This window comes from Oratosquilla oratoria, chromosome 27 (assembly GCF_046742065.1).
Source record: "Oratosquilla oratoria isolate Oo_2021 chromosome 27, ASM4674206v1, whole genome shotgun sequence".
NCBI lineage: Eukaryota > Metazoa > Arthropoda > Malacostraca > Stomatopoda > Squillidae > Oratosquilla > Oratosquilla oratoria.
This window is the reverse complement of record NC_134803.1, coordinates 8,738,155-8,758,085: the sequence shown is the minus strand read 5'-3', so window position 1 is coordinate 8,758,085 and position 19,931 is coordinate 8,738,155. Positions and strand designations below refer to the sequence as shown.

The window sequence follows — 19,931 nt, the reverse complement described above, 5'->3', positions numbered from 1 at the left end:
GAGAAAGGAGGTAGAAGAAGAATATGTTTTAAGGAGGAAGTGACAAAGTGTACAAAGATGGTATGTGTGATGAGGATAAGAGTAAATAAAAAGAATAGTGAATAGTGGGATGAAGAGGTGAAGGTGGTACAATAAGAGAGGATGTGAACATAGAAGGATTGGACGCAACATTGGACTAGGGAAGAATATGAGGAGTAAAAGATAAATCAATCAATCTGCTACTCCTGGTCTCCCTTGCAGAAGAGCATCCTCCTCCAGGAAATTGGCAACAGCCCCTGGACAGAGCCATAAGTCACTTGGGGAAGAGATATTATGTTGATGTTTGGGAATTGTTAGTGTGGGGTATTGTACTTGTAATATGAGATGTTATGTGTCTTCTGTGTAGTGGTTGCACCTAGGGTAGTTTTAATTTAGGGTCAGGCTTAGCCTATTTTGTGTTGGTACTGTTTTAATACAAGATGGTGTTCTGAGCTCAGGCATGCCAGTGGGGCTCTTGTCAGGTATAGGAGGGTTTTCTCTGTAGGACACATTTAAACTCTTCCTCTCTTATGTTCCATGTTTCTGCCCCATACAATGCTGTCTGCACAATCACCCCTTCATACAATCTCCTCTTAGCATCCATTCCCAAATGTCTATTTCTCATTACATTTTTTAACCCCCCAAGGTATTTACTTGCTTCTCCCAATCTACACTCTACCTCTACTCCTCCCTTTCCCGCCACATTCGCACCCAAGTATCTCAAGCTATCCACTTCCTCCAGTCTCTCTCCCTTAATACTCACTTCCAGTCTGGTGCCACTTTCTCTCCTTGTACATCTTATCACCTTAGCTTTTATCACACCTTCCCAAACTGTCACTAACTTCCTTAATCCCTCCTCTCATCCTGCCACAAGCACAGTGTCATCAGCAAACAGCAACTGGCTTATCTCCCAATTTTCTCCATTTTCTTTATCTCCAATCCCTGGCCCATTACTCTTGCATTTACCTCTCATACCAAACCAAAGAGGGTGGTAACATAGTAATTATGGGTGACTTTGAAGCAAAGGAAATAATCTGGGAAGAAATGACAATAAAGGGGGAGAAGAACCCTGGAGCAACACACTACTGGATTTGACTATCAGATATACCTTAACACAATGGGTTAAGGAAAATACTAGATATAGAAACAATGAAGAGCTGTCGAAACTAGATTTAATACTCACTTCTGAACCTGATATCGTGAACAAAATGGAGTATAAGACACCAATTGGGAAGAGTGACCACATACTAATAGAGTTTGAACTAAAAGAAAAAAAACGACGTGAGAAGAAATGAAAAACATATAGAAGGAAGATTAATGTACAACAAAACAGACTTTGCAAAACTTGGAATTTTTTTTCAAAATGCTAACTGGGATAAATTTTCCAAAGAGGAAACAAAGATGGAGGAGAAATGGAAAGTATAAGGAAGGAATTGATAAATATGTACCAAAGAAGAAACAAAAGAGATTTATATAAAGTGTTGGTATAACAAAAGGTGCAGTGAGGCTAAAGATAAAAGAGATAAAGCCTGGAAAAGATGGAAAAAAGACAAAAAAGCACCAATATGGCAAACATATATAAAACTTAGGAATGAATATGTGAATATATACAGGAAAGAAAAAAGAAACTATGAAAAAGATATAATAGACAAACACAAGGATCAACCTAAACTCTTTTACAGATATGTAAATGATAAACAAAAACACAAACATGAAATAGTGAAACTGCATGAAGGGGATAAAGAATATATAGATGACATAGAAATGGCTTAAGTTATGATCAGACATTTCAGGTCTGTTTTTACAACTGAGAGCTCACAAATTTGGGAAGATGGACAATGAGAAAGATCCCCCAAAATGAAAGAAATAAAGGTAACACAGAAAGAAATAAGAGATCAAATAAGAAACCTAGACATTAGAAAATCACATGGACTGGATGGAATTGCATATTGGATATTGAAGGAATGTATAGATGAACTAACGGACAAATTATACAAGATAATAGATTTCTCACTCAGAGAGGGAAAGGTATTGCAAGACTGAAAAAATACAAACATCATACCGATATATATACACATATATATACCAAAGGCTTTTTCCCCCTTACACGGGGGGTAGCCAAAAAGAAAGTCATAGAAACCACTCCCACCCATTCCATTCCCTACATATTCCACTCCCCTCCACCCTCCTCCCTCCCTCTTATCTTGGCACCTCCTGGATGACGGGTCATCCCTGCATCCTGTCCACTGCCCTGGGTCAGAAGCAGTGTCGCTAGACACAGCAAGGCTGCTTCATAAATTCGGAGACCCCGCTCCTCTACGTCCCCTCATGCAGAAAAGGAGAAGATGGGGAGAAATCCCTTCAGGGTGTGTCAATTTTTTTCTCATACATACTTCCTCACCCCCATCCCCCACCCACTCCCCCTCATGCATCACAGCATCATCCATACACAACCCTTCTCCATTCACCCCTATCTTCTGTCCTCTCCCATCCTTCCTCAACAGACATTCCTCTCTTTTGTAATGCCCCTTTCACCCCATCCATCCATCTCATCCAGTATCCCTTACAAGCACATTAGCAAAAATATGTGAAAAGGTTATCAGGAACAAATGGATCAAGTACTTGGAAGAGAATAAAACACTAAACCCTAAACAATTTGATTTTAGAAATGGAAGATCATGTACCACAAACTTAATATGTTTTTATTCAAGATTAATAGAAATAATACAAGAAAGAGATGGCTGTGCAGATTGTGCCTTCTTGGACTTGCAGAAGGCTTTTGACAAAGTACTATATAAAAAGCTAATAAGAAAAATTGAAATAATAGGACGAATAAGCTACTGGAATAAGCTACAGGTAAGCTACTGGAATGGATGAAAGATTACTTGAGTGGGAGAAAAATGAGAGTGGAACTTGGTGACAAGAATTTGAACAGGGCTCTGTATTGGTTCCTTTAATGTTTGCCATATATAGGTAAAACACCTGCTCTGGATGGATGTCATGCAGAATGTCAGAAAAAAGGAGGTACAGTGATGGTGGACTGGTTGGTGAGGTTATCTAATATTTGTTTATGAGAGGGTAGAGTGCCGGAGGACTGGCGGAGTGCCTGTATGGTTCCATTTTACAAGGAAAAAGGGGACAAGCGTCAGTGTAGTAGTTGCAGAGGGATTAGCTTGTTAAGTGTAGTTGGGAAGGCTTATGGGAGGGTCTTGATTGAGAGGATTAGGTGAGGAACAGAGGGAGTAATTGGTGAGGAACAGTGTGAGTTTAGGACAGGTAGATGTTGCATAGATCAGATTTTTGTGGGAAGACAGGTATGTGAGAAAGCTATAGGAAAAGGTAAGGATGTTTTTTGGGCTTTTATGGATTTGGAAAAGGCTTATGACAGGGTAGACAGGAAGGCACTGTGGGAGGTATTGCAGATATACGGGATAGGAGGAAAGCTTTTAGGAGTTGTCAAGAGTTTTTACGAGAGTAGTAGAGTTTGTGTCTGGATTAGAAGTGGAGAGAGTGAGTAGTTTGAGGGATGTGTTATGTCACCCTGGCTGTTCAATTTATACATGGATGGGGTGGTGCAAGAGGTAAATGCAATGGTGGTGGGTCAGTGATTGGAGATGGTTAAAGAAAATGGAGAAAAGTGGGAGATAAGCCAGCTGTTGTTTGTGGACAACACTGGACTTGTAGCAGGATCAGAGGATGGATTGAGGAATATTGTGACAGAGTCTGGGAAAGTGTGTGAAAGAGGGAAGTTGAAGATAAATGTGGGTAAAAGTAAGGTGATGAGATGTTCAAGGGGTGTGGCAGCAGACTGGAAGTGAGTATTAAGGGAAAGAGACTGGAGGAAGTGTATAGTTTTAGATACTTGGGTGTGAATGTGGCAGGAAAGGGAGGAGTGGAGGTGGAGGTAGAATGTAGAATGAGAGAAGCGAGTAAATGCCTTGGTGGATTATAAAGCGTAATGAAAAATAGACATTTGGGAATGGATGCTAAGAGGAGATTGTATGAAGGAGTGATTGTACCAACAGCACTGCATGGGGCAGAAACATGGAACATAAGAGAGGAAGAGAGGAGGAGTTTGAATGTGTTTCAGATGAGGTGTCTGAGAAGTATGATAGGGGTTACTAGGCTGGATAGAGTGAGAAATGAGGAGGTAAGGAGGAGAACAGGGGTGGTAAGGGAGTTGGGAGATAGGGTGGATGAAAGAGTATTGGGATGGTTTGGACACATGGAAAGAATGAGTGAAAAAAGACTAGTAAAAGAGGTGTGGAAGGCAGATATGGAAGGAGTGAACATGAGAGGTCGACCTAGGATGAGATGGATGGATGGGGTAAAAGGGGCATTGGGGAATCGGGGAATGTCTGTTGAGGAAGGATGATACAGGACAGAAGACAGGGGTGAATAGAAAATGGTTGTATATGGATGATGTTTTGACGTATGAGGTGGAATGGATGGGGGATGGGGTGTGAGGGAGTATGTGTGAGAAAAATTTGATGCAGCCTGAAGGGATTTGTCCCCGTCTTCTCCTTTCTGCATGAGGGGATGGAGAGGGGGGGGTTGCCGATTTAATGAAGCGGCCTTGCTGTGGATGTTGTGTGTCTTGCGACACTGCTTCTGACCCAGGGCAGTGGACAGGATGCAGGGATGACCCATCATCCAGATGGTGCCAAGATAGGAGGGAGGGAGGAGGGTGGAGGGGAGTGGATTGTGAGGGGATGGAATGGGTGGGAGTGGTTTTTATGCCTTTGCTTTTTGGCTACCTCCCTTATAAGGGGGAAAAGAGCCTTTGGTATATGTATGAATGTATAAATAATATGGATGAAGGACTGAAATGTTACATGAACTTCTTTGCTGATGATGCCAAACTACTTAAGAGAGTAAGCACAGAAGAAGACTGCATATCGCTACAAGAAGACCTAGACAAAATATGGAAATGGTGTCAGAAGTGTGAAGTGAACTTTAACATTAAGAAATGCAATATAATGGAATTTGGAAAAAGCAAAAATAGAATATCAGGTTAATATAAAATTGGTACCAAGGAAGTAAAAAAAGTTGACTCAGAAAGGGACCTTGGGGTAATTATCTCAAGTGACTTGACACCTGATAAATATGTCAACAAATATGACTTTTAACTTAAGAGGGGGGGTTGCCGATTTAATGAAGTGGCCTTGCTGTGGATGTGCTGTGTCTTGTGACACTGCTTCTGACCCAGGGCAGTGGACAAGATGCAGGGATGCCCTGTCATCCAGGAGGTGCCAAGATAAGAGGGAGGGAGGAGAGTGGAGGGGAGTGGAGAGTATTAGGGATGGAGTGGGTGGGAATGATTTTTATGCCTTTTTCTTTTTGCCTACCTCCCTTATAAGGGGAAAAAAGCTTTTGGTATATGTATGTAAGATCAATGAAAGTGGTCTTTGACTACATGGATGAAGAAATGGTAAAGAAAATATTAATTACACTGATTTTGGAGTATGCTGCAACACTATGGGACAAAAAAAATCAAAGAGCAGTGACAAAAATAGCACTTACACTCTCAAATTTGACATACGAACAAAGATTGAATAAATTACATCTATCAACACTGGAACAGAGAAGAGAAAGATGCAATTTGCTGACTATTTACAGAATTATGAAAGGGATGGAAGTTCTTGATAGAGATGACTTGTTGAAAATGGGACAGAAGAGAAACAAGAAGACATGAGAAGCTAAAGAAGGACAGTTACAGAAGAGATTTGAAAAAGAATAGCTTCCCACACAGAGTGATTGACGTCTGGAACAAACTAAATGGGGAAACAGAGAGTGCCAAAACTATACAAGACTAAGAACAAACTGGATGCAGAGAGATATAAAAGTGGGTCACTATGAGCATAGCTCTCATCCCATAAAATACAACTATGTAAATGTATAAATTGAACAGCCAAGACGACATAATGCATTCCATGATACAACTAGGTAAATGTATAAATTGAACAGCCAAGACGACATAATGCATCCCATGATGAGGAAAGAAAATAGGAGGTACAAAGAGTATTGAAAATGATGAAAGCTGGTAAGGCACCTGGGTTGGATAGGTGTCATGCAAAGTGTCTGACAAAGGGAGAAATGGTTATGGTGGATTGGCTGAGGTTGTTTAATGTGTGCCTAAGAGAGGGGAGTATGCTGGAGGACTGGAGAAAAAGAGGACAATTGTGAAAGAAGTAATTCTGTAAGAATCAGTTTGTTGAGCTTAATTGGAAAGGGATATGGAAAGGTGTTCACCGAGAGAATTAGCAGAACCAGAAGAACAAAGGGAAGACTTGGTGAGGTGGGTTTAGGAAAGGTATAGGTTGTGTGGATTTTTTTTTTCTTTCTTTTTTTGTATTAAGGCACATCATATTTGTGAGCAGTTTTAGGCAAAAGGTAAGGATGTTTATTTTGGGTGAATTTTATGGATTTAGAAAAAACCTTATGACAAGGTAGTCAGGAAGGCAATGTGGGAGGTATTGCAGATATATGAGATATGAAGGAAAGCTATTAAGGGCACTCAAGAGCTTTTACACAAGTAGTAGAGCTAGTGTTAGTGTTAGGAATGGTGAGAGTGAGTGGTCTGATATAAAGGTGGAGGCTGCATCAGGGGTGTGTTATGTCACCATTGCTGTTCAATGCATACATGGATGGGGTTGTACATGAAGTTAATGTGAGGACAATGGGCACAGGATTGGAGATGATTAGAGATAAGGGACGAAGTGGGAGGCGAGTCAGTTGCTATTTGTTAATGACACTGCACTTGTGGCTGGGTCAGAGGTGGGTCTAAGGTAGTTAGTGATGGAACTTGGGAAGGTACGTGTCAGGAAGAAGTTGAAAGTAAATGTGGACAAGGGACAAGGATTGAGAGTGGTAGTAAAATGGAAGTACAGTACTACCTCTCATTAACGGACGTTAATTAGCTGTGTTCGCGGTATTTTCGCTGTGTCTTCGGTGCTGTTGTTTTGTGCTGTGCAATCACTATGCCACCCAAAAACCACTCCAAATCAACGGATTATTCAATTCAACGGACACTGTTACCCCCTTTCTAGTTCATTAACGAGAGGTAGTACTGTACGTCTAAAAGGAGAGAGGCTGGAGGTAAGTCTTAAAAGAGAGAGGTTGGAGGAAGTGGACAGTTTTAAGTACTTATGGTTGCATGAAGTACGGAATGGAGGAGTTAGGGTGGAGGTATATTGTAGAGGGAAGCATGTAAATGTCTTGGGGGAATGAAATGTGTCATGTGGAATAGGTATCTGGGAACGGATGCAAAAAATAAGATTTTATGAATGGGTGATTGAGCCTACAACACTATTTAGGGCAGAAACTTGGAATTTGATGGAGGCAGAAAGGAGAAATTTAAGTACTCAATACCCTTTACAAACCTATCTATAACACCATCTTTTCACTATAATTCTTACCTGGCACCCCAAGCTTCCCTACTTCACCAATTATTGGATCATCTCTTACTCTAGCAATAAGATACCCCCAATGCCACTACATTTGCATTCCTCCCAGAGGTCTTTATTTTCTATACTATATAATAAGAGCTTCTTCCCCCTTATAAGGGAGGTAGCCAGTTAAGGTACGCATCCTACTCCCATCCAACACCATTGTTTCCTTCTCACTCCTCGTGAAGGGTCATCCCTGTCTCCTGCCCACTGACCAGGACAGGAGCAATGCAGCAAGACATAGTACATTCACTGAAGGGCTGCTTCACTTACACATGGCCATCCTCCTTCACTGTTCCCTCATGTGGAAAATAGAGAAGACAGGGAGAAATCCCTTTGGGCTGCATTAAAATATCCATATACAGCCACTCTCCACTCATCCCTATCCCTTGCCTTCTCCCTTCCCTGCTCAACAGAAATTTCCCTCTTGCTCAAAAACCCCTTTTGTCTTATCCATCTCATCTTTCGTCATCCCCTCAAGTTCACTCTGTCCATCTCTGCTTTCTTCACCTCTTTAGCTAATCTTTCTTTATTCTTTTCATGTGCCCATACATATACTAAGGATTTTTCCCCCTTATAAGATAGGTAGCCAAAGTCAAAAGGCATAACTCCACTCCCACTCATTTCATCCACACCCACTCCACTCCCATTCACCACCCCTCACTCCCTCTTTCCATAGCTCATCCTGGATAACGGGTCATCCCTGCATCTCGCCCATTTATACACTCATTTAAATTTATTAAAAAAGCCTCCCTTTCAGTTTTATGTTTCTCACTACTGGGACTATATGCACTCACAAAAACTCATATCTTCCATTTAAATTTCACATCTAACACCCTACCACATTCCAAAACTGAAACTTGCCTTTCCCCGTCAATTTAGTTTCACCCAACACTAATCATCTTCATTCTCATGCAGCACTAATCTCTTCCCTTTTAATCTCATTTATACCACAACCATGCACATTTAATGACCCAATTACTAGGGTAAGCCTCCTACAATCTTTTATGCCTTAACTTTTTGTAGGAAGAACATACAGAGAAGATCCCTAGTTCCATCCCTTTGTCCCACTTAGTACCCTTTTGACATGCATGGGAAATATGGCAGCAGAATTCATATCCCCCATGACAATCCTAAGTCATGAATGCATGTAATATAAACAAATTATGCAATGATTCTTAAACATAAGAGAAATTTGTGATTGTTTATAAAAATAAAACTACCTGCAAAAACAATTCTGCCTTCTTTTCTTCATTGAACTTCTGTGAACTACATAACCCTGAGACAAACCCTTTGCCTGAGAGAGAGACAGTAAGGGCGAGGGCTTGCCCCACTACTGTTGCCTCACCCAAGGTAAAGGTTTGGGGGAAAGTCTTTAACAGCCATGGGGTGAGAGTGAAGAAGAGGTACTGACAACAAAATGCTAAAAGGGCTGCTGCTCCAGGGTCTGCAAGAAAAGAAAGGGTGGAATGATTTCTCTATTACTAAGGAGGAAAAACTGTATATTCCTTCTGGGCATTATTGATTCACAAACAAACTGCTAAATAGCAATGTTTACAATAAAGTACACTATTTTTGGACATTAATTTCACAGATGACGAGATTTCTCTATGGGTTAGCAAACTTAAAAAATATATATATTAAAGAAAATATTAAGTAAGGATGTGGACATAAATACATGCATTGGAGAAAATCCTGATCACCAGCAATAATCAATATGCACTGCACCATATTTTCTTGATAAATAATCCAACTTTATTTCTAATCAATGTCAAAGATTATTTCCAATTTAAAATTATAAGGAGACTACAATTAATTTAAGGAAAAAGAATAGCTATTTCATAAGTGAAAAATAATGATGTATACCAACTTGTCAGTTCCAAAACCCCCAGTGTCGTTGCTCCCGCAATAGCAGGGAGGTATGGATGAGTAAAAAGTGGTATTAGACGAGATTTAGGTGCAGTTTCCCTCTTGTTGCAGCACAGTCGCTGGTATAAGTGCATGCCTGACACACCAATCTGGAATGTAATTACACATTAAAAAATAATGATAATAATAAAATAATAATAAATATATATACATATATAAAATATATAAATAAAAATAAAATAAAAAAAAGAAGAGAAAGAGAGGGGGAAGTATATACCATATTTTACGGCTTACAAGACACACTTTTTTCCCTTAAAATACCCTGAAAAATACTAGTGCATCTTCCAAGACGAATGTTGTATTGTAAGGCAACACCCAGGCTCAAGTGAGCTTGGACACTTGACTGATAGCGACCTGGATTTGTATAATGAGTCATTACACTATGATGTTAGCTTAAGTACTATTTAATTCAACCTTTTATATGATATAAACTCAGTACTTAGCTGTTACAAGTATTTCTAATACCATAATCCTTCCTGGAGCCTACTCGGCATGTGGAGAAAATGGGCCGCTCCCTCGTCTCTTTCAAGTTTTATATTTCTACATGCATATTTTTGAAATTTTTTGTTTATTTTTATGAAAATAAAACCACCCTTGGACAATGGAAAATGTATAGTATATTTATTAATCACCAACTAGTATCATCGCCATACAAACAAAATCAGACAAGTGATTTCGTAATGTTAACAATACGTCCAATATATGTTGTCGCCCACCACTAAAACGAGAAGAAGAGATGGACTGTTTCACTGTGTGTACGTATTTACCTATGGTATTTTTATTTAAATAGTTGTAAATTTGTGGTGAGCGCTCCAGCAAATTTGTAATGAGTGCTGAGACAATAGTGTCTTCCAGACTCCTTGCTTCTTATGTTTTTGTGTTCAGTGGTCGGGTATATGGTGAATGTGTTCTTGTATGAGAATGACTTTTTTTTTTCTTAGAAATTTCTTTCAAATATTAGGATGCGTCTTCCAAGATGCAGCGTCTTGCAAGCTGTAAAATATGGTAAATAAAAATAAAGAAAGAGAGAATGAGTGTGTCAAATATTTTACATACATAATCATGCACAGTATTTTACCATCAAAGTATATCAAATTCTTGTCACTTTTTACTAAACACAGAAACATTTATTACAACACTAGTTATGAATCATATAGAAAAAATAAATACCTGTATAGCAAAATGTACCTGTGTGGCAATATCTTTTTGCACACTGAACCACTGACCTGCAAACCAAGTACAGCCAGCAGACTGGCATGAGGAGAACATTTGGAGTATGCTGGGTACAGCCCCGGACTACATGCCAGGGGAATCAGTACACTCATCCATATTCCTGAAGATGCTCCAGGGCTATTACAAACAATAAACAAAATTTGCATCTCAAGTATATAGATGAATAACTGGGGTGTGCTTACATGGAAAGATTAGCAAGTACTTCATGTTTATGTGCTACAGATCTATTTTTCTTCTACTTTGCATAACTTGTGCTAAATCATAGTTTTTCTCTCACTGGTACTAACTTCATTCCCATCTACAAAAGAACCTCAGTAGAGCATTGTTAGTTTGTAAGGTTCTAAAAGATTCCTGAGAGATTCCATACAGATCATATACAAGATACAGAATGACAGCATTTCTGTCAAACCTGACACATTAAATGATTTTGTTCAGGCTAGAGCTAAGTCAACTTATTAATTTTGAAGTTTATTTTATGCCCTCCCTCAAGGATCTATATATCTTTCTCTGGATTAATTCTTGATTAATCTATCTTAATGAACCTCCAAATATGGCACATTTAATAATCTTGTTCTAGCTGACAGCTAACCAATTTATACAACTTGGAGGACCCTCTAGATTAAACAGATCCCCTAGGGTATAGTACTTCTATGCAGCAACATAAATTGCTCCTCTACCCCTCCTATGCTAAACAGGTCAACATACCTTCAATTTATCATATCATCAAAATTTCAAACTGCATTAGTTTGGATAGAGCAAACTGATAGTAATTTATTTTGCTGTGTTTGATATGGGAAGACTGAGGGAGCAAATCACATTGCTCAGCCACACAGAGGAGTTTATGCTATCAATTTACAAGACCCATATTAAACCCTCATTTGAATCCTCCTCATATGTGTGGTTTACAGGTGATTTAAATCTTGTGAAATTCACACAGAGATATTGGACAAAAATAAATAAATATATACATATACCAAAGGCTTTTTCCCCCTTACACGTGGGGAGCCAAAAAACAATCATTCACCCATTCACTATGAGTACATATTTGCTTTTGCTTTAAATGTATGGACCAGAGGTCATGGACTTAAATTAGAATATAGATACTGCCAACTAGGAATTAGAAAGTGATATTTCTCAGATGCATTATATTATGGAACTCTCTACTTGATAATAGTGTTAACACAGACACCCTTGAGAAATTTAAGTCCTCCATACACAACTATATAGGACAAGCTATTTGAACATGATGACTAAATTTTTCAAATGAATCCTGCTTTTGGCAAAAATTCTAACCAACCAGATATTTACACAAATTTTTAGATGTGCACGCCTATGCAATATAGCAATAGAAAATTAAATATACATTTTGTAAATTATAATATATAAACGTAATATATGTTTTTCTTGGCGGAAATCAATAACAGAATAAGTTGCTAAAAGTGATACAAGCTGCAATGACTGCTGGAGATGCCATCTTTGTTTTGATCAATGTGGAGGTCAAAGAAATTAGAGTATGATAAATTTGTCTAACCTAACCTACATTTAGTACAGACGCTCCTCAACTTACGTTTTAGTTACGTTCCGAACGGCCGAACGTAAGTTGAAAATGAACGTAAGTTGTTACTGTACCATACATCCGTAAATTCTATTACCGTATCTTATAAAACACCCCTAAATCATTAATTATACACATAACATTGTAAAATGATAACATTAATTTCAAATAAATTAAATCCAAGCAACATAAATTGAGATGGTGGAGGAGGAGGAGGCAAGGCACGTTTGTGCCATGTAAACAATGGACACAGCGGCATGCGTAAGTATCGTTTGAACTACGGAGAGTGCGATAAACTAAAAAAATCACTCCATTTTTTTTTTTATTTTTTTTTTACAGTCAGTTCAAACGTAAAATCGAAAAAACGTAAAACGAATGAACGTAAGTAGAGGAGCGTCTGTACTATGATACCTGTAATCCTAGAGATCATCTAGGTCATCATCATCATCATCAGGGATGTTAATGGCCGGTTTTGGCATCCAATTGAACTGTGGGGTGTGGTGGAGTTTATAGCTTGAAGAAAAGCATGAAGCTCAGCTCTGTATCACTGTTTTAAAAATATGTAGTGTGGTGACATCATTTAGAGTGGGAGATCACCTGGTACATGACATCAATGCCATCGTCAAACTGACATTGATGGGACTGGACAGACAACAACATGGTGTCTCGAACCAATCATTTCAGCTCTGTTCGGTAGTGTGTTTCCTTTTAGCAAGATTTTTTGTTACTGATTTCTACCAAGAAAAATGTATATCAGGCTGATGTATTAAAATTTATAAAATAAATATATAATTTTCTATTGCTATAGCATATAGGTGTGCACTTCTAAAAAGATACCCACATCTCTGTTACAATTTTACAATTATAATTCTTGGGTTGATTGGCACCAGTGGCTTATCCACAAAGGGGCCGAGGGGACCGAAGTCACCCTAAATTTGTTCTTTCATTACCTCATTGCAGAGGTTGAAAAACCTGCCTCATATAAACTGGTATGTGGCATAAAGCAGTAATACATTGGCAAAAAAAAAATTCCAGCATTTGAAAAAACACTTTAGTGAGAATAATTGGAAAGATATCTGGTAATTTTTTAGAAGTGCATACCTATGCAATATAGCATTAGAAAATTAAATGTTAATTTTTTAAATTATAATACATCAATGTAATAATTATTTTTTGTGGCAAAAGTCAATAACAGAAAATGTTGCTAAAAGCTATGCACAAATGAACGGAATGACATCAATTCCTTTAGACATCATCTTTCTTTTGATAGATTTGGAGGTTGAAGAAGATGATAATGACCCTGATAACCTCTAGAAACACAGGTACCACATTACTAAATGCAGGTTAGGTTAGATGAGTTTATCATACTTTAATTTCTTTGACCTCCATATCTACCAAAGTGGCTATGTTTATGAATAATTTTAAGCAACTTCTTTTCTTATTGATTTCTGGCAAGAATAGCATATATTACATTGGTGAATTTTTATTTGTACACACCTACACAATGTAGCTATAGAAAATAAATTATCAACTTTGTAAATTATAATACATCAATGTAATATGCAATTTTCTTGGCAGAAATCAATAACAAAAAAGTTGTTAAAACCTATTTACTAATGAACGTAGTCATGGGGGTTGAATGATACACCATGTTTAATTTGATAGATGCCGAGGTTGAAGAAATGAAAGGATGGTAAATTAGTCTATTCTAACCTAACCTAACTAACCTATATTAAGTAATTTAGTACCTCAAATTCTAAAGATAAACCGGCTTGTTATTGTCATCACGAATGCTGACGGCCTGATTATTATTGTACCTTGGGCAATTAACAGACAATGGCAGAACCCTGTGTTCTCTAATAAAGTCCAAGGAAGCCCTATTGTCTTTGTAACAGTGCTTATTAATGTCACCTGGAGTTGGACAACACCCAATCCACAACGTGAAAGCCATCATCTAATTGACAGTAAATGGACTGGACAGACAACAGCATGGTGTCTGGACTGTATCCTATCGGCTTTGTTCATTAGTAGATTTGCTTGTAGCAAGGTTTTTTGTTATTTATTTCTGCCAAGAAAATCACATACTATGTTCATGTACTATAATTTACAAAATTAATATTTAATTTTCTAATGCTATATTGTGTAGGTGTGCACAACTAAAATAATACCATTACACTGATGTATTATAATCTACAAAATTATTATTTAATTTTCTATTGCTATATTTGCTTAGGTATGCACTTCTAAAAATTTACCAGATATTCAATACATTATGGAGGGTAAATTTAAAAAAATGTAAGATTAAATATTACTTTTGCCCAATATTTTGAAAGAAATTAAGTGAGAACATATACTTCATATTCAATATCATTGTATTAATGCTGGAGTACATCTGCTTAGAAGTGTCATCTACATTTACAAAATTCATGTTACTCTCCCCAAAGAATCATCTTTGTTTACAAAATTCAGGTTGACCTTCCCAGTCCTACTAAATAACGCCCGGTAGCGACCGGTGACTTACTATGGTGCCTGGCATTGTGTACGCCTGTTTTTTCAGTTCCAATGGTTCATATCATATGAATGATTTGTCTACTAGTGAAAACATGAAAAAAATCGTTGAATTTAGCAGGAGGAACGATGCACAATGCGGAAAATACTTTGCTGAATTTAGCGCCTGGACCATGGTGGTACCGCCATCTTTATGTGGAATGGTTAAATTACCGGTGGTTAGGTTAGGTTAGAGAAAAGATTACAAGCCACCCCACATGCATGGGCATTGGACCCCCAGTTCCTGCCTCGGATTCATGTTCCAACCACCGTTAATTTACCCATTTCACATTTTCCAACGACCGGACAAACAAAGATGGTGGCACCACCATGGTCCGGGCACTAAATTCAGCAAAGGATTTTCTGCTTTGTGTATTGTTTCTCCTGCTAAATTCAGCAATTCTTTTTGTGAATTCACTAGTAGATGAATCATTCATATGATATGAACCACTGGAACTGAAAAAAACACACTTACACAGCATCCGGGCACCATAGGAAATTGCCAGTTGCTACCAGGCATTGTCGGTTGCTGCCAGGCATTAATTAGTACAACCTGACCTTCACCCCCCCACAAAAAATTTTTGGTAAAATTTTAGTTTAGCACACTTACACAATATAGCAATAGAACATTAGTTATTGATTTTGTAAATTATAACAGATCAACATAATATACAATTTTCTTTGTAGAAACCTATAACAAAAAAGTTGTAAAACCTATTTACTAATGGATGAAGTTGTCGCAGTTGAATGATACACCATGCTTATATGAGAAATTTGCTAGTGAACAGCGACATCAATCAGACAATCTCCTTGACAGTGGCGCAATCACTTGCACCACTGTCAAGGAGATTGTCATACACCATGCTTGTTTTGATAAATGCCGAGATCGAAGAAATGAAAGGATGATAAATTAGTCTATTCTCACCTTACCTAACATAACCTATATTTAGTAATTCGGTACCTCAAATTCTAAAAATCATCCGGGTCATTGTCACGGATGCTGATGGCCTGATTATCATTGTAACTCAGACAATTAAAAGACAATGGCAGAACCCCATATTCTCTCTTAAAGTCCAAGGAAGCCCTATTGTCTTTGTAACAGCACTTATTAATATCACCTGGACTTGGAGAACACCCAATCCACAAAGTGAAAGCCATCAACTGATAGTGACTGGACTGGCATAGTGGTCTGGACCATCTGATTATTCACCTTGGTCTTTGGATCACGTGCTGGGCTCGTGATCGACAACTATTTCCCTCCTGGAAGAGAGCTCAGAGCTCGTATGACTGATCTATGGGTAATGCTGTGACCTTAAACACACACACACACCCAACTCCCTGCCCACGAGAGTTGGAGTAATGACTTGAAGCGCAGTGATATTGAGACTAATTCAGCCCTGGGCAGGATTCAAACCCAGACTGCCGTAGTGAGAGTCAGGGACTTTACCAACTGTGCCACCAAGTCATATCCTATAGTCTTTGTTCACTAGTAAATTTGCTTGTAGCAGGTTTTTTTTTTTTTTTTGCCAAGAAAATCACATATTACATTCATGTATTATAATTTACAAAATTAATATTCAATTCTCTAATGCTATATTGCATAGGTGTGCACAACTAAAATAATACATATCTGTGTTCAATCCACCCTGGTTCTCTTTTATTCAGATTAGACTTAGTACATAAGCATGCTATGCATAGCTGGAGGACCAACCAGGTTAATAAACCACCTGAGATTGGACCATTATATCCTAAAAGTGCCCTAACATGGTGGTTAAGCTTCCTAAAATGAATTTAAACTTTGAATACTTTATAGATACGTGTGAAACCACGTGCAGCACCACTATCGCCCATGTGTTGTTGTTGTTGTCGTTCCCTAGACTGTCTGTCCGAGCAGTCCCGTCTCCCCAAGGAAGGCCACAGCCGAAACTGGGTTTTCCCACAAATCCTTTATAGAGTGTATGTTGTGTTGTTTGCGTGCATGATTGTGTATAATGCAGTCTTCCATTATGTGTTGTATGGTATGGGGTGAAGTGTTACATCCTGGGCAGCTGTTCACAACACGGTCGTCCAGCCTCTTCTGGTAGCTTAGAAGTGCTGGGTGGTGACCGCATCGCAGTCTGGCCAAGTGGACTCTGTCCTTTCGTGGGAGAGAGGATTCAGAAGGGTGGATATCAGGGGATCTGGCATGCAGCAGTGTGTTGTCTTTCAGTGTGTTAATGGAGCGGTGAGTGATATGATTATGAATATGTTTCCGGAGGCTGGTATTTGGTGGTTGTGGAGGAAGAGAAGAGAGTATCTGTGCGTAATAAAGGTCTTTGGGTGTAGTTTTAATGTTTCTTGGTGTGTGTGGGTGTTCTGCTATGTAGTGTAGCGGGTGTGATGTGTTTGTGGTGGCTGCAGCAAGTGTTTGTGTGCCTCTCATGTCGAGGTGGTCCTTGACTTTGAGGACTTTTGTTTCATGGTGTAAATGGTCTGTAGGTGATGTATTTGGGCAGCCTGTAATTGTTTACACTGCCATCTTTTGTGGCCCGTTGGATTTTGTTTGGCTTAGTTTGAATGCCTGGAGCGTTCTGCGCATGCCTAGGGTATTCATATTATCTTGTTATGCAAACATATGCACAATTCTTCAAAAGCAAACAAATTTTCACCGATTTAAACGCAAATTTGGTTAACCTCAGCAAATTAGTTTTCCGAGTAAAAATATTAAGGTAAGGCACCAAGAATAAAATATTTTAATGTAAGAAACTTGTTTTTTAACCTATTTTCTCCCGAAAATGAACAGCTCAAGATCATTGGGTATTATACAGTTGAGCTTCATTTTAAGACATGTAGGCATATTATGTGATGCGTCCAGGTCGTGTTTGTTTTTGTTTACACGTGGCATGTCTGACAAAGTCTAGTAATAGTCGTGGAGGGTGTTGTTCACAAATAATACTTACATTGTTATGGTATGAATTTTAAGGTGTTGCACAGGCTATCATTTATGCTTTGCCTAATACATAGCTATGGGCATGACAGGAAGTATATGATTTGAATGTTGTCTTAACTTGTATACCAAATTTCATCAAAATCTGAGGTGGTGAGGTGGACCATTTGGCATGGAATGACCCTGAAGTGATTTTAGGGAACCTATCATTGTGAACCAGTAGATTACTTCATGAAGCTAACTCTTTTTGACCTGTGGCTGCGATTGATTTTGACCCGGTATATTTGCGCATACATTACTTTGATGGAACATGTTACATGAAAGGTGTTAGTAAGAATGGTATAAAAGTAAGGTCCTGCAATTTTACTGACATGCTCAGGTGATTTGTTGACCCATAAAACATTCGCATGTCAAGTTGCATGTCAGTTGTGTCAGGGGTTTGGATTTTATTGATTATTTCTAAATTGACAACCATTGCCATGGCAACATGATAGGTGTTAGTAAGAATGGTATAAGAAGAAGGTCCTACAATGTTAATGACATGCTCAGATGATTTGTTGACCCATAAAACCTTCACATGCCAAGTTGCATGTCAGTTGTGCCAGGGGTTTGGATTTTATTGATTATTTCTAAATTGACAACAATTGCCACGGCAACATGATAAGTGTTAGTAAGAACAGTATAAAAGTAAGGTCCTTCAATTTTACTGACATGCTCAGGTGATTTGTTGACCCATAAAACCTTCACATATCAAGTTGCATGTCAGTTGTGCCAAGGGTTTGAATTTTATTAATCATTTCTAAATTGAGAACAGTTGCCATGGCAACATGATAGGTGTTAGTAAGAATGATATAAGAAGAAGGTGCAGCAATGTTAATGACATGCTCAGGTGATTTGTTGACCCATAAAACCTTCACATGTCAAGTTGCATGTCAGTTGTGCCAGGGGTTTGGATTTTATTGATTATTTTTAAATTGACAACAGTTGCCATGGCAACATGATAGGTGTTAGTAAGAATGGTATAAAAGTAAGGTCCTGCAATTTCATTGACATGCTCAGGTGATTTGCTGACCCATAAAACCTTCACATGCCAAGTTGCATGTCAGTTGTGCCAGGGGTTTTGATTTTATTTATTATTTCTAAATTGACAACAATTGCCATGGCAACATGATAGGTGTTAATAAGAACAGTATAAAAGTAAGGTCCTGCAATTTTATTGACATGCTCAGGTGATTTGTTGACCCATAAAACCTTCACATGTCAAGATGCATGTCAGTTGTGCCAGGGGTTTGGATTTTATCGATTATTTCTAAATTGACAACAGTTGCCATGGCAACATGATAGGTGTTGATAAGAATGGTATAAGAAGAAGGTCCTGTAATGTTAATAACATGCTCAGGTGATTTGTTGACCCATAAAATCTTCACATGTCAGTTGTGCCAGGGGTTTGGACTTTAATGATTATTTCTAAATTGACAACAGTTGCCATGGCAACATGATAGGTATTAGTAAGAATGGTATAAGTAGAAGGTCCTGCAATGTTAATGACATGCTCAGGTGATTTGTTGACACATGAAACCTTCGCATGTCAAGTTGTATGTCAGTTGTGTCAGGGGTTTGGATTTTATTAGTTCTAAATTGACAACAGTTGCCATGGCAACATGATAGGTGTTAGTAAGAGTGGTATAAGAAGAAGGTCCTGCAATGTTTATGACATACTCAGGTGATTTGTTGACCCATAAAACCTTCACATACCAAGTTGCATGTCAATTGGGCCAGTGGTCTGGATTTTATTGTTGATAATCTGAAAATTGATAACTTAATAGTTGCCATGAAAAGGCAAATATGGTATGATGGAGATGTCCCACATTGTTTTTGACATGCTCATGCAATTTGTTGATCCATAAAACTCAAGTATTCCAAATTTCAATACAATTGGACCAGTGATTTGGAGTTTGTGTGTATTTCTTTACCAAAATATTTACAAATGACCACCCTTAATTCTAACCTTTTCTTATGGTAAAAACTAGCCAAAATATGGGATAAAAATCATTTAAAATATCGTATCTCCCTTATTTTTCAAGCTATTTCATAAATCTAAAATGCATTTTGTTTCTAATTAAATTGCCTTTCATATGCAACAATAATTTAAGGGTTAAAAGAAATTGAAACATTTGTGCCCATACCTATACTTTACAAAACAGTTTAATGCACAACTAAAACACATGGTCATGATCATTATTATGGTTCCTGGACGGTCTCACTAATTGCCGAA

The 19,931-nt window shown here is 38.2% G+C and overlaps 1 protein-coding gene across 2 annotated transcripts in view; it reads right to left on the bottom strand.

The window, feature by feature from the left end:
• The window catches only part of Dolk (Dolichol kinase), a 40,401-nt gene that overhangs the window by 17,226 nt on the left and 3,244 nt on the right, over positions 1-19,931 (bottom strand). Inside the window, exons 2-4 of one of the 2 annotated variants that reach the window (XM_076210197.1) lie at positions 10,622-10,745; positions 9,337-9,484; positions 8,690-8,913 (exon numbers count right to left, since the gene is read on the bottom strand). In XM_076210197.1, the coding sequence (XP_076066312.1) occupies positions 8,690-8,913; positions 9,337-9,484; positions 10,622-10,745 (496 nt within the window). Of the gene's footprint in view, positions 1-8,689; positions 8,914-9,336; positions 9,485-10,162; positions 10,339-10,621; positions 10,746-19,931 lie in introns of those variants that run through there. The other variant, XM_076210198.1, reaches the window with a different exon arrangement.